We start from the raw sequence: 14,701 nt of genomic DNA, 5'->3' as shown, positions 1-14,701 counted from the left end.
GATATTTACATTGAAGCCAGCAATGTTTTATATCAGTATTTTATATTTACTGTACATATATTTTGTAGTATTTGCACAATCATTTTAGTAGCCCATATTGTAGGTGTTTATTCTTTAGCAGTTTAAGTAGAAGAGTAGAGTGAAAGTGATGGAGGGAAGAATCAAATGACATTAGTTTAAAGAAATCTGACCACAAATCAAAACAGTGTGAAATTTCTTTCTTTTTTTTCTTTCTTTTTTTTATGTAAATGAGCGTCCCTTGCCTCCTGTGTATTACAGTACATCTAATTACCACACACACCAGTCACTGTGCTGCAGTAGAAGCATGTTCTTTATGACCATCTGCTTGACTGAGCACGGTGTGCTTGTACTTGTCCCCAAAAAGAGCTTCAGCCATGCTGTGAAAACGTCAAACTATTTTTCAAATATAAAAGTCAAGGTGTTTTCGCTTTACTGTCAGCAGCTACGCTAGTCTGAGAATAGTGGATGGCTTTAAAATGAGCAATGTGTACAGTGGGTTTATCTGTTTATGATGTAACCGCTGATGTTGTATGTGGGCCTCCATCAGGACGGAGAGGCGCTGGAAACAGGAACCAAAAAGTTTGAGGACTTGGAGTTTCAGCAGCTGGAGAGAGAAAGCAGCCTGGAGGAGGAAAGAGAAACCATCAGCCAGCAGCTGCTCCAGGAGAGAGCAGAGTACCACAGCAGTGTGGCCAGGAGGAAGGTGAGGAAACATCCAACAAACTGTGGGCCGTCTTTAATACCAGAATATCCTTATGATGGTTTGTACAGTATGGGTTTTTGAAGCAGCCAATGGCAAATAGTTCTGCAGACATTCAGTATCTATTTAGTTTGACCATGCTCATACCAAAAGCCTTTAGAAGTTAAAAGTAGTTTTCACACCAGGCAGAGAGATAGCAGCCAAACAAGCCTCAACCATCTGGAGACAGTTTGCTTATTTATTTTTTTACTCACTACAGAGGTGTCGTCAGGTCATGAATTCAGTATTTCTTTTTAACAATACTGTTATTTAAACCAAACAAATACCACCAAAGACATTTGGCGTTACAACATGGAGGTTTGAAGGTCTGTGGAGTTTCTTTTAGTCATGCATTCATTTTGCACCGCTGCGTCCTTCCACTCTGGTACTCAGAAAGTTATACAATGCTTTTTGTGCTATTACCACAGCACAGTTTGTATTCAGGGTTATTTCTGCCTTCTTTAGGAGAAGGTGTCTTCTCTGGAGAACCAGGCCCACCAGCTTGGACTGCAGGCATCTCAGGAGTGCGAGCGGCTGGCCAAAGACCGGACCCTCACACTACAAATGCTCCAAAAGGTACTACTAAATATAAAATAGTGATAATTGCAGAGATCTAAAAATGAGCAGTTTACCATAATATGGTATTTAGATTTAAAGAGTTGCTCCTTAAACAACTAAAATATTGCCTTTATGTTCCAGGAGAAGGAGAGGCTGTCGGCCCTGGAGAAGAGATACCACAGCCTGACGGGTGGAAAGATCTTCCCCAAGTCCTCTTCTGCAATGAGAGAAGTGAGAGAAGTACACACATATACACTCAGTGCTCCTGGCCTAAAACAAAAGGGAGCTTTGATGACCTGTAGCTGATTCCTCACCACATTTACCCCTTTAACTCAGTCATTTGCAAACTTCTTGGTAATCATTTGAATCTAACTGTTCAACACACCTGGTGTAATCAGACTAATGCAAAGATGTTTGATGGTTTTGTGTGTTTATAATGTGGAGTTGTTGATAATTAATGTGTAGAGCAAACTAATCTTTTAATGGTCACTACATTAGTTACTACTTGATGTTTCACTGATTTTTAATAGAGGAAGGGCAATTGACAGAACACCTGTTTCACACATCCCCTTTATTTTTTTTGTGGAAACCAGAACTAGTATATGTGTCCCATACATTTTCTGTAAGCATTAAAAGCACTTATTCCTGAATTGTTAAAACAGGAAGCGCTCCGTATCAGCGAGGCTGACCTGTTGTTGGAGGATGTCCACTCCTCCCAGCATTCCCTCTGTCGAGCCTCTCCTTCCTACTTACATCCCTCCCCTCTCTGTCAGTTGTACCCCAGCAGCCCTACGGAGGTAACCAGACTAATGATCCCTGCATGAAGCCCTCTGCGTCCTGCTTTGTTGTTTGTGCAACTCACCCCAAAGGTTACCCATTGTACTGTTAGTGTCCTGGTCACACTTCAACTCTAATTGCACCTGTGACCTACTGTGCCTGCCCGGGTTGCATATTTATGTTAAAAAGAGGAGCCGGCACAGTAGCTTTCAGTTCAAGTTGGGCGTTTTTTCTGTTCCGAGCCCAGGGATGTAGTGGAAGACACATAAAATCAGGAGAGAAACAGGAGAGTATATAATGATACAATGCGGTCACTATTTCAGCATCTTCTTATTAACCACTACATCACTGGTTGTGTGTAACGTCCTGTGTGTCACCCGGATGTGATGCTAAAGATGCGCTTTCTGTTGCTTGGTGTGTTTCTGTTTGTCTATCTGTTGTCGTCGCGCATCTTTTAGCTGTAATACCAGCACTCGAACAGTCGGGTTTGATATGGTATCTGTGCTTGTATGTGCGTGTTAGTATACTGTACATAAGAAGTACGGTACAGTGTTGTCCTCATGGCTTCTCATCCTGTCTGACCGCTGTTGGCTCGTGCTCAGGAGTACATGAAGCTGTCAGATGTCTATAAGATGTACGGCAGCAGCGGCCTCCATGAAAACAGCAAGCCCGCTTCTCACAGCCACTCGTTTGCCATAGATGCTGCATTAGCTGGCCCCTGCGAGGTACCATCATTTCCTGTCTGTCTCTCTGTCTCTGTCTCTTTTCTGTCTTGACTCTCCTTCCTCTGTCTCTCTCCATCATTCCATTTCCATGTTATGTTGCTCCCTCTGCTGGTTTGCTGTTAATCAAAATGACTGTACTGTTGGCTTTGGTATAAGCATATTGTACTCACCCCTATTTAGCTGCACGGCAGGAGACGCTGAGCATCTATGACTACATCATATCAGCAGTACTATTTAGGGTTGGACTAATAAATGCAGGTTAGCTTTGAGGCATACAAAAGCTGGTATCTGTGGTATTCACTTTATTTTTGGCGTTGTATGGCAAAAATTTGATAATAATCTTTCAGCATATTGTAATTCAAGGGATCTGAGAGAAATTAGACTTCTGCATCTCTTGGCTCTGTATTCAGGCTTCAGAAAATCTAGTTGTCATGGGAGACTTTGGTCAATCACAGGTCATTTCAGAGAGAGAGAGCGTTCCTATTGGCCGTTCTGCGCATGCATTGCCCGTGCAACAAAGAGGGGAGAGGGAGAGCTGCAGGAAGAGGTCTCACTCTACTTTTAAAATTCTGGCGTTATGTTTTCCATTCTACCTGCTGCAGCTCTAATAACTGTAAAATTGCATTGCTCTGTTAATTAGAATCCAGGATAATGATACATCTATGAAAAGAAATGTACGCTTGTCTAGAGAATAAACATGTTAGTGGTGAATGATATGAAGAGGCCAGTGTTGGTGTCATATATCAGTCTAAACCTAATGTTGATCGTGTGAAACATGTTGCCATATGCTGTGTGTTGTTATGACCCTCCCCCCCTCACACAGAAGGTCTTGATATGTTTCCCTTCTGCTGCCTGTCTTGCAGACGTGTATGTCTTCACTGTCTCTTTCTCCTGTCTGCGTGTGTGTTTCCTTTGGGAAGGAGTATGTGACAGTGGGCCAGCTAAATCAGATGTATGGGATGCCAAAGGTGGAGTCGTCCCCTACTTCTCCGCTTCGCCAGCCCCTGCAGTCTGGAGCAGTAGACCCCGCCTTTTCCTGCCTCCCCTATCCTCACGGCTCCTCCCTCTCTCTTTCTGTGGAGGTGTGTGCTTCCTTCCCTCCTTCCCCCCTTCCTTCCCTCCTTCTTGGCTGCATTTCTTTATCGGCTGTCACCAGTTCAACCAAAAAGTCTTTGCCTTTGTCCCTTGTTTTATTTGAATTTATTTTTGAATTTATTTAAGAGTCATTTGTGAAGCAGAAAAAATCAAAAAAATTAAACATGAATTGGTGTAGCAGAAATATTTGTTTTTCATTTCTCGTGCCCTGTTAATTATCTCAACCTATATCTGTTTCCCAAATTCGTACTACATAATATTTCTATACGGTATGTACATATTAATTGTCATGATACTGTATGCTGTTCTCAGCATCCTCATGTAGCTCCTCCACTTCATTTGTGCATTGTGGGCGAATTATGAACAGTGACAGCACACAAAAGATTGGAGTGAGTATACTACACTTTTGCAGAGTGAACACATACTAAAAACCAGCCTAGAATTAGTTTATCTTATGGATCTGGGACACCTTTAAAGTCACCATACTTGGTGCCCTGGAAATATAGATACATAATTGTATCACCTCTGAAATTTGTGCTTGCATTAAGTTATTTGTCACAACTGAAATATTTTTTGATTACATGCAACTATCTTTCGGGGAAAAAAAAGAAATGTGTTACTTTTACTTACAGATATGCACAGTTACAGTTGGCCTATATCACTTTAAGTGTTACAGGATAATACAAGACTTATTTCCTGTCACTATAGAAGCCCATGAAGACTCTAAACCCTGTGATCTTACTGCAGGTTTGCCTCAAGTCACAGACTCCCATTGTTTCCAAAGATTCACCAGACGTGGCTCACAGTCATACTGCTGATTTACTTATATAACCCATCACATTTCATATGATGAATATATCAATTTTCCCACCCATTGCCTCTGTATCATAAAATTAGACTGTGTCAGAACTGAACTTGAATAGACTCACTTTTGTCAGTTGTGCAGTAATGAAAAAACGTCTATTTAATGTGACTATTACTATTACTAAGCAGCATGTCTCAATCAGCTGTTTAAAATGGGTTTTTCAGAACAGTGGGTGCTTGTAACTGTGGTAAAAACAACTCAGCATTAATGGCAACAAGAAAACAAAACAATCTAGCGTTGTTCTTTTAGATATTGTAAACAATAGGGATACTGTATGCATTAGGCTCCAAGGACAGCTGAAGTGAAGTAAAACAAAAAAATTAGATAAGAACTTAAATGTTCTTGTGAGAAACTAGGTCATTGCAGCAGCAACATAGAATTAGAATAGAGACATGTAAAATAGGGATATAGCAGCTGGAGGGTATGAAGCATAATGCTGCTGACAACAATAATATGTTGAAGATCTTTAAAGTAAAAAACTTAATTACAGCTTTTGAGGGTGTGTAAAACAAATGGTTCTACCCTCTTCCTACTGAATGCTTTCTAATCTCTATTTTCTTCTCTTCCCTTCTTTGTTTCCTTTCTCCTCTCTCCTCTTCTGTCTCTCTTTGTCGCTTCTCTGTATGCTCCTCAGTACCAGTCTGAGGGTAGTAGGCCTCACCTCCCCAAGCTAGATTTAGAGCAGTGGTACCAGGAGCTGATGACTGGCTCCAGCCAGCTCTGTCCTTCTCTGCCAGCCAAGTCACTGTCAGGCCGCAGGCCTGTGCTGCAGGTAGAGGGCCTTTCTTCTTTTTCCTCGTTTTTCCCACTCATTCTTCTGCTGTTTGTGTGTGCTGCTATTCATCTGCCAACCTTCGACTTACTTCAACTGTGTGTTAGGAATAGAAAAAAGGTATTTACACGTCATGTCTTCCCTCTTGAAGCCTCTTAAAAAAACTACTAGATAATACAGTTCACCTTGCTTTGAGATGAAGAACTGACTAAAAAACTCACATTATGTATAGAGAGGGTGTCTTCATTTCATAGATAGTCCAATAGTACATGAATGTAGCATTAATGTACTAGTTAGTGGGCTTGATCGAAGAGCTATTTAATGAAAGGGACTAGGCGGTTGTTCCAGGTGTGTGTGTGTGTGTGTGTGTGTGTGTGTGTGTGTGTGTGTGTGTGTGTGTGTGTGTGTGTGTGTGTGACTGCAGCCTAACTCCTTAACCTCTTAAGTCTTTTATTCTGAAAATGTATACTGCCAATTGAACTTTGATTTATTAATTCCAGCATTTTATTTTAACAAAGTCATTGTTCAGAAGCACTCACAGCATAATGCTTATCATGCTTTTAACCTCTGTTTTCTAGCAGGTGCTTCGTGTCATCAATGGTGGATTTCAGCTGTGCTTCGTTGTAAAACACCCCATCTGCCGTCACATGATGTACTATCAGCCCTCGTCATGCTCTTTGTATTCTTCCTCTGTCAGGTGTTCCGCTCTAAGCTGGACAGTGATCCAGGCCTCTCTCTTCATCAACCTAAATCATGCTCTGCATCCCCTCTGCAGCACGGCGCAGCAACACTGGGACGCAACTCAAGCTCAAAGGTAGACAGGTTGTTTATTGATGTGGCCATCAACTTTTAATTTAGTCTAAAATCTCCATCCACTTTGAGAATGTCCACACAATTCCCCCTAAAACGCAGATAATTATTTAAACCCCCACAATTCTTATGTATTTATTTATTTTTGACATTTAATCCTAATATTTTGTCTGCTCCCTCTGACCCAGCAGAGCCCCCTGCTGGCGGCCAACAGCACTGGCAGTCTGCCCAGGAACCTTGCTGCAACCCTGCAGGACATTGAGACCAAGAGACAGCTGGCTCTACAGCAGAAAGGTAACTGACGTGGTCTTCCCCTGAGCTTCACTGTTCTAAATGGAGCTGTGTGTGTGTGTGTGTGTGTGTGTGTGTGTGTGTGTGTGTGAGACATCAGAGAGAGTTGTGTTCCTTATGCTTTAGTGTTGTTTGACTCAATGGATCAGAGCAAAGAAGTTTGGCGTTTTAGCTCAGCTGGCTGCCGTACACGTGTGCTGGGTTGGCAACCTGAGTTAGTCACATTTATCAGCGTCTGCAGTTCCGGTTATTTTCATGTCTGTCTGTTTCTGTCTGTGGACTTGTCTTTTCTTGCACTGCTGCACCACAGAGCCCCAGACCTCCAGACAGAACACCATAGAGGGAAGCTCAGCAGGTAGATGGATCGCTGCGTCCAGGAGTTGATGATTTCTATTGCTTTATTTATTTTTGTTCAGCGGGATTGATCCTGAAAAAAAAAAAAAAAAATCCTGTCTCTCCTGCAGAGAATGATCTCTAGCTCAAACATCACCCTGCCTGTTCTATTGCTTGGATCATTTAGAAATGGGTAAACTCACTTGTAGAGTTCACCAATGTGTTAATTCTACATTCAGATAAGTTTAAGCGACCATGTGGATAATTAACCATCCAGACAAAAGAGAAGCAGAGAATTAGATGCCAGGCAGCATAGCAGGCAGCCAATCAGGAACCTGCTTGAAGACCAAAGACTGTATGTACCTAAAAAATTCAAGTCTTATCCGAAACTTAAGCCAGTCTGGCAGGTTACTTTTATTGATTCATCCATCAAAGGTAACATTTACCAGAACTTGACACTTGGCAGCTGTTTATATCAGACCCTGTCTTCACCAAACGCTCCTCTCTTCATCCTTCTCTCTCAGTCTCTTCCATCTGTGGTGTGTCATTAACTCTCCCACGAACATTTCTTTTCATCTTTTCTTTTGTCTGTAACATCGAAGAGTCTTTCTTCCTCCATCAATCTTCCATGAATTCCCTCTGCAGGATAATAAATCTTGCATGTTCAGCATTCAGTGAGCTCCTCCTTTTGAGTTATCGACCTGGGCACTTCTTTCCAGACCAATGTGCCCATTATCAGGTGCACAGCAGCATGGATTTGACTTTATTGGTCCTCAAGCTTGTGTTACTGAGGGAGCACATACTTGTATGTGTGGTGCATGGTTTATGGTCGGATCGTTTGTGTGATGGTTGTGTATTATTAGTGGTTCTTCAGTTTAGGATGCTTGGATGAGCTATAGCTAGCATCTTGGTTTAACAGTGGTGATCTCCCAGCTCTGTAGGAAACAAATAGACCTCTGCTGACAGACATGGAGTTGCTTGCAGGTTGAAGTTCCGTTGTTGTTCCATCTGCCACATTGGTTCAAAATCAGAACGTCCACTCATCAACACTCACCCTCCTCCCTCCAGGTCAGCAGGTGATCGATGAGCAGCGTCGCCGTCTGGCCGAGCTCAAACAGAGAGCAGCGGTGGAGGCTCAGTGTCAGTGGGACGCACTCCACGGCTCTCAGTCCCACCTCATGACTTCGACCTCCTCATCGCCCTCCTACTCCCCGATCATGGCCTACAGCCCTGCGCTGAGCCACAGCTCTGTAGGCCCCCCCCCTCTGGTTCACCACTCCATCCTGCACCACCAGCCCCCGTCAGCTGGGGAGCAGCCCTACGACACCCTGAGCCTGGAGAGCTCCGACAGCATGGACACCAGCGTGTCAACAGGGAACAACTCGGCTTGCTCACCAGATAACATGTCCAGGTACAACCAAGGAAAAGGCACACACACACACACACACACACACACACACACACACACAGACAAACAGTCAAGGCCAGACTCTCTTTTCATTTTGATATGGACGTCATTGTATAATCATCATATTGTCTTTACCAAAATTAGGTTCACTATCCTCCGCTTGTTTAATTTCTTTACTAAGGGATTTAGTTTTTTACTCATAGTCTTATCTTATGTGGCTAAAAGCAGAGTGTGGCTGTTGCTGCTGTTCGCTGGGATTTAAAGAAGGTGTTTAAAAGCTTTTTCAGAGGCTTTTACATGTCTGGAGTAAACACTGAACGGAGATAAATTCACAAATACTGTCTACAAAATTGCCCTCCAGACATTGTTTTTAAAAAATTAAAAAACTTTAACTGAGTTGATATGTAATTATGTAGTTGTCGGATATAGGAGTTGTTTCTTAGGATACGAACATGTCAGCGTGTACTATCTCAATCACTTTGAAGGCAGATGAACATTATGTGGTAACACTGAGTTGTTGTGTTTGACTTCAGTGTTGGAGGAGTGGACTCGCTGAAGATTGAAGAGATGGAGAAAATGCTGAAGGAGGCGCAGCTGGAGAAAGCTAGACTTATTGAATCGCGGGTAAGACACAACTTCAAAAGGGAGCGCTACAGGGCACCTTTCATCAACAAACCAACACTGCACTAATTTCGGTCATACACAAAAAAGGGTAAAGATCCTACGGAGTGCTCAAACAACAGGCCCATCAGCCTCATTGGGATGGATATTAAAATACGTACATGGTATGTTTACCATGTTCAATACGTACATGGTACGTATTTTATATGCGAATCCCACGGCCATAGTCTCAACCAATGGCCTACATTCACAGCCATTGAATGCAGGCTAGGGATGCCCGCTATCTCCCATGCTATTTGCGATCTCTCTTGGACCGTTAGCCCAAGCCATAAAGCAAAATAAAATATGTAATGTCCAGATTAAATTCAATAACAACTCAATATCATTATTTGAAGATGATGTTTTGCTGTACATCTCTGACTCTGTCCCAAAAATTCTTAAGATCTTTAACGAATTTGGCTCAATCTACGGCTATAAAATCAACTGGAATAAATCTAATCTTCTGCTGAACAACGGACAGGTGACATCAGCTATTAGTGATACAATACCAACCCAAAGCAAAATTATATATTTACATACAGGACAACTAGGAAACTATAAGAAGTAGTGTTCAAAGAGATCTGGCCAATTGGTCTGCGCTGCCGGCATCGCTACAGTCCAGGATTGCTGTCGTTAAAATTAACATAGTTCCTCGTGTGAATTTCTTAAGTACAATGATCCCCTTACCCCCACCAATACATTTTGGAAGAAACTTGATACCGTAATTCGGCAGTATATTTGGAATAATAAACAACCTAGGCTAAAATACTAGAGCGAGAGCTGAGCCCGGAGGGAAACGTAATTAAATGGGAGACAGATTGGGACAACATTTCCCATTGCTCCAAGAACCCAAATCACCAGCAGATCCACTTCAACATATGCCATAGGACATATTGGACTCCTCAGAAGAGATACATCTCTAAAGCCATTCCTACTCCACGTTCTGCCAACCTGAACAAACTGGAACTTTCTTGCACATGGTCTGGGAGTGTGAACAGGTGCATGAGTTTTGGAATAAAACGACATCAATAATATCTGATGTGATAGGATGTCGTATTCCTACTGACCGGATTGTTTTGTTACTTACTGATTACTCAAAATTACACCTACTTGGGAGACAGAAGAAAATTTGGCTAGCTGGATCAACCACGACCAAGAAAATGATAGCTCAGCGCTGCATAAAAATATATATAAAACAGTGGTTGGCGTATTTTCTGGGCATAGTTATGCTTGAGCTCTCTACAGCAAGGATTAACAAAGCCAAGTCATCAACTATAGACCTATGGAAAAACGCAGCAGCACAAGTATTAGTCCTAATGACCTCAGCATCACAAGAATTAGAGGAAAGCGACTAGGCAAGGTGTGATTCCTGTTTCCTGTTTTTGTTTATTTGTTTGTTTTTCTTTCCTTGAGACCGCAGAGGGTGGGGGGTGGGAGAGGGTTGTTGTTCTTGTTCAATTGTGTTTGTCTGTTCTATATGTTCAAAAATATAAAAAAACAATACAAAATTGATCATAAAAAAAAGGGAGCGCTACAGTATGAGACCTTGATTATTCAGAATCCATACCTGGTGATTGATGAGAGCTCTTTTAGTGTTTCTGTCAATAGCTTTAAATTGATCTTTTTCTTTTTTTTAAAAAAAAAAGGTTTAGGACAGCAACTCAAGGCTTTCATTCATTTTTATTGGCCTCCATGTTTCAAATGTCTTCCTCTCTTTGTGTCCTGATGAAGAAGCTTAGACTGAAATACAAATGATCAAATCAATTCTCAGGTCTGAAGCTTTTTCTCCCACATTTCTCTTGTTACTTGTAGCTGTAGTTCTCATCACAGAGCGTGAGTGTGAGATTAATCCAGTGGTCCTTTGGAAAAGTTCATTATAAGACTGTAGCTCTTTTTAACAAGTTGTATTATTAAGTCAGTTCAGTTGATTTAAACTATAAGGCCACTGTTTTGAATCTGATTGGCTTGGTTTGATGGTCCATGAGGAAATAACAGAATTGTAGACAGATTATATGTCTTTAAAAACATTTAGGATTGTGTGAAGTTACTACAAACTCCAGAAAGTTTTATTTATAAGGGTGTTGAATTAAAATCTCATGCCAATTCCCTTATTTGATTGTTCCTCGCTCCTCGCTTGACCTGGAAATCGCTCCGGTCCACCGCCATGAATGCCATTCCAATGCTCTTATTTCTAATTTTAATAAATGTGCTGTTAAACAGTTTTTTAAGGTGGAAACATAAAGACAGACTTACAACACTACGCTGGCAGAGGTTACAGTGCAACCTTATTATTATTTAGATAGTGAATTTAAATGTGAATACAAACTCCAAACCATGTCAGGATTGTATGAAATATAATGTACTTTAAACACACTCAGTACTTTTATTTGTACGTTTCCCTTCCTGGATACTTTCTGCATTTTTTCCGCTCTCTGCAAGTCTCTATGAATGTAATGTGCATTATATGGATGTGTGTTGCTGTCTACACCGTTGATCGTTACCAGCAGCTCTCAGCACAAACAAATGTACATGAATATGTGAATTCAAAGCTGAGTTCTGGCTGAAAAAAGAGCCCTTACCTAGATCACAGAAACATATTAAATGAAATCTCTCTCCTCCAGGAACGAGAGAGCCTGGCTCGGCGTCAGATGCTGGAGGAGGAAAGGAGGAGGAGGGAGGATGCGGAGAAACGACTGCAGGATGAAACTTTCCACCGGCAGCAGCTAGTGGAGAGGGAGGTCAAGATGAGGTCCAAGAACTTCTCTCAGGTCAGTGAAATGAGACATAATTGAGTCTGCATGCCGGAAAGGTGGAAAATTGCTCTGCCTACCCGACTCTTAACAGTGAAGCTTCTGATGGTAATTTCTTGTGCCAGGGTTCAATATCATTAAATTTGACCATTTTCATACCAAAGTAACCCTATTACCAGTTCTCCTTCAAATTAAAACCTGTAGAAGAACATTTGCACCATCACAGGACAGTAACTCTCTTCATGGACAAGAAAAATATGCAACAAACTAAACCTATTTGTATCAGAATATTCCATTATTTAAGACTAAATACTGTAATGCTTGCCTGTTTATCTCTCTCTAACTGGCAGTATTCCTCCTTGCTGAACTAGTTGTTTATCCTCCTGTGTTTTTCTCTGATTCTTTGCTCTGTCCAGGCCCGTCCTATGACTCGCTACCTTCCCATTCGGAAGGAGGAGTTTGACCTGCGCTGCCATGTCGAGTCGTCGGGCCACAGCGTGGAGACGTGCTACCACGTCATCCTCACAGAGAAGATGTGCAAGGGCTACTTGGTGAAGATGGGGGGCAAGATCAAGTCCTGGAAGAAGCGCTGGTTCGTCTTCGACCGCCTGAAAAGGACCTTCTCCTACTATGTTGGTAAGAAGACACAAGATTCAGGGTCATTACTGCGATGGTTTTACTCTGAACAGAGTAGTTTGAACCGGGGACGTTGTAGCTCATGATCAGCTCCTTTACCCCTACGCCTTAGCTATGAGGGACCTCCTGGCTGGTGCTTATTTGTCTGTTAAGAGGTAGAACATTTTTGTCCATGTAGCCAAGCCAATATCTCAAGCTCACACACAAGGTCTGGAGACACATTTTTTTCCACTTTCAGACTAATCCAAAACAAATCTACCTATGGGTACAAATAAAGTAACCTGAACCTAATCCTGTTGGGATGGTTTTCTCTGAGATACTATTAATCTAAGGAGAACATTCTAGAAACCTTTTCTCTCAAAAAAACAAAAACAAACTTATATACTCGAAAACCACAGTTGTGTAGCATGTCCCTCAGTCACATACTCATACCTCTCCTGTCAGGCTGCTGAAGCGGTCAGAATGATTTCTCGTCTCTGTTTGAGCTCTTCAATGTGACATTTTATGACTCTGGTAGTTGGACAGTTTGGCAGATGATTTGGACGGTCTTTGGTCTGTTTCTACGTTTTGACTGGTCAGGAATTGATTTCATGTGTGGCAGCAAAACACATTGCACCAGCCCTCCAAAACTGCTGTAGGTTCAACTTTAAGGGATGAATAACTCCATCAGGAACACTATTAACAGACTCGAAGAATCTCGCTAGCCTAGTAACATTAAAGCTACAGCCAACCCATAATGCAACACTCTCTGTAGGAGCCGATGTTACACTAGTGCTCTCTTCATTCAAAAATAATATCTGATGTTGTGAATACATAAATGTCTAGTCCTCAAATATAATACAACACTTTTTCAAGCGTGATTAAGGAAAAAAAAATCTTATATCTTATGTCTTATATTTGAGCCAACTCCAGAAATGTTGCATTTGATTGGCTGTGAATTTGAGAACACTCACACCTGGAATTTGCTCCTGTACTGTGCGTTGTGTGGAGTGTGGAGATGGAGGTGTCTCGGCTGTATAAGTAATACAGGTGTGTGGACAAAATAAAAGCAACACTGTAAATGCCATGTTGTATTGTTTACAGTTTTTGTATTTAATTCCCATTGCAAAAGTAAATTGTTTTCTGACATTTAAAATATGTAATATACATTACAATTCAGGTAATTGGTCATGTTGTACAATGTGCTTTAATGTATGTTTTGCCCTTTTAAGACTCACACTCCATTAATCTGTCCTGCTATTGGACAATTTTAGGTTGGTTTCTTTAAGTGGAGTGAGTGTATATTAAAGGTCCTATGACATGCTGCTTTTTGGATGCTTTTATATAGGTCTTAGTGGTCCCCTAATACTGTATCTGAAGTCTCATTCCCAAAATTCAGCCTTGGTGCAGAATTACAGCCACTAGAGCCAGTCCCACAATGAGCTTTCCTTAGGATGTGCCATTTCTGTGTCTGTAGCTTTAAATGCTATTGAGGAGGTGGGGGGGGGGCAAGGTGGAGGGTGGGGGTGTGGCCTCGACCAACTGCCACTTTGCTGTTTTGAAAGCCATGATGTCTCTCTCTCATGGGTGAGCCAAATTCATTGGCGGGCAAAGCAGAGAAAGGGGAGGTAACCTTTCCCCTTATGATGTCATAAAGGGAAGATTCCAGATTGGCTGAAATGAAACTTTCATTTTCTCAAAGGCAGAGCAGGATACCCAGGGCTCTGTTTACACCTATCACCATTTCTAGCCACTGGGGGACCATAGGCAGGCTGGGGGAACTCATATTAATGTTAAAAAACCTCATAAAGTGAAATTTTCATGCCATGGGACCTTTAAAGCTTCAACGGAGCAGGATATGAAGCAACATTTTTTCTGACTGCAGATGGTAAACTGTATTTTTGGTTATAGGAAATTCAATTTCAGCACAGGGTCAGTTTTCTTTGATAATCCAGCCAACCTTTTATCTTATTTTGATCATATCTGTGGAATTAAACCGTTTTTCACTCTGTACGAGCCTCGTCCTCTTTGGATAGCCTAGCATGTTGACATTGGACATGGTGGTCTACATGAGTCAGAACTCTTTATATCCCGCAAGAAGTGACAAGGAAGGTTTTTAACATGCTGCCACTACATTAACGTTACAATACAATCCAACATTGGCAATCTGACATTGGCTGGTATCCAACATCCAACACTGCAAACTACAGCCAAACAAAAATCTAACATGCTAACCCTCTAGAAATGTGTTGGACTGCATTCAGTGATGGAGGAGGTACTCA

General features: G+C 41.7%; 1 protein-coding gene across 19 annotated transcripts in view; it reads left to right on the top strand.

The window, feature by feature from the left end:
- phldb1b (pleckstrin homology-like domain, family B, member 1b) overlaps positions 1–14,701 on the top strand; it is a 123,996-nt gene that overhangs the window by 101,648 nt on the left and 7,647 nt on the right. For 10 of the 19 annotated variants that reach the window (XM_031283518.2, XM_036001682.1, XM_036001687.1 and 7 more), the window contains 13 exons: positions 569–724; positions 1,226–1,336; positions 1,460–1,549; positions 1,981–2,115; positions 2,698–2,820; positions 3,741–3,902; positions 5,415–5,552; positions 6,250–6,366; positions 6,551–6,656; positions 8,055–8,397; positions 8,928–9,018; positions 11,676–11,822; positions 12,221–12,440. In XM_031283518.2, the coding sequence (XP_031139378.1) occupies positions 569–724; positions 1,226–1,336; positions 1,460–1,549; positions 1,981–2,115; positions 2,698–2,820; positions 3,741–3,902; positions 5,415–5,552; positions 6,250–6,366; positions 6,551–6,656; positions 8,055–8,397; positions 8,928–9,018; positions 11,676–11,822; positions 12,221–12,440 (1,939 nt within the window). The remainder of the gene's footprint in view (positions 1–568; positions 725–1,225; positions 1,337–1,459; positions 1,550–1,980; positions 2,116–2,697; positions 2,821–3,740; positions 3,903–5,414; positions 5,553–6,249; positions 6,367–6,550; positions 6,657–8,054; positions 8,398–8,927; positions 9,019–11,675; positions 11,823–12,220; positions 12,441–14,701) is intronic. The other 9 variants (XM_036001680.1, XM_031283521.2, XM_036001685.1 and 6 more) reach the window with 8 other exon arrangements.

This window comes from Sander lucioperca, chromosome 5, assembly GCF_008315115.2.
Source record: "Sander lucioperca isolate FBNREF2018 chromosome 5, SLUC_FBN_1.2, whole genome shotgun sequence".
NCBI lineage: Eukaryota > Metazoa > Chordata > Actinopteri > Perciformes > Percidae > Sander > Sander lucioperca.
Note: the sequence above shows the minus strand (reverse complement) of the source record. Positions and strands in the feature narration are given on the sequence as shown.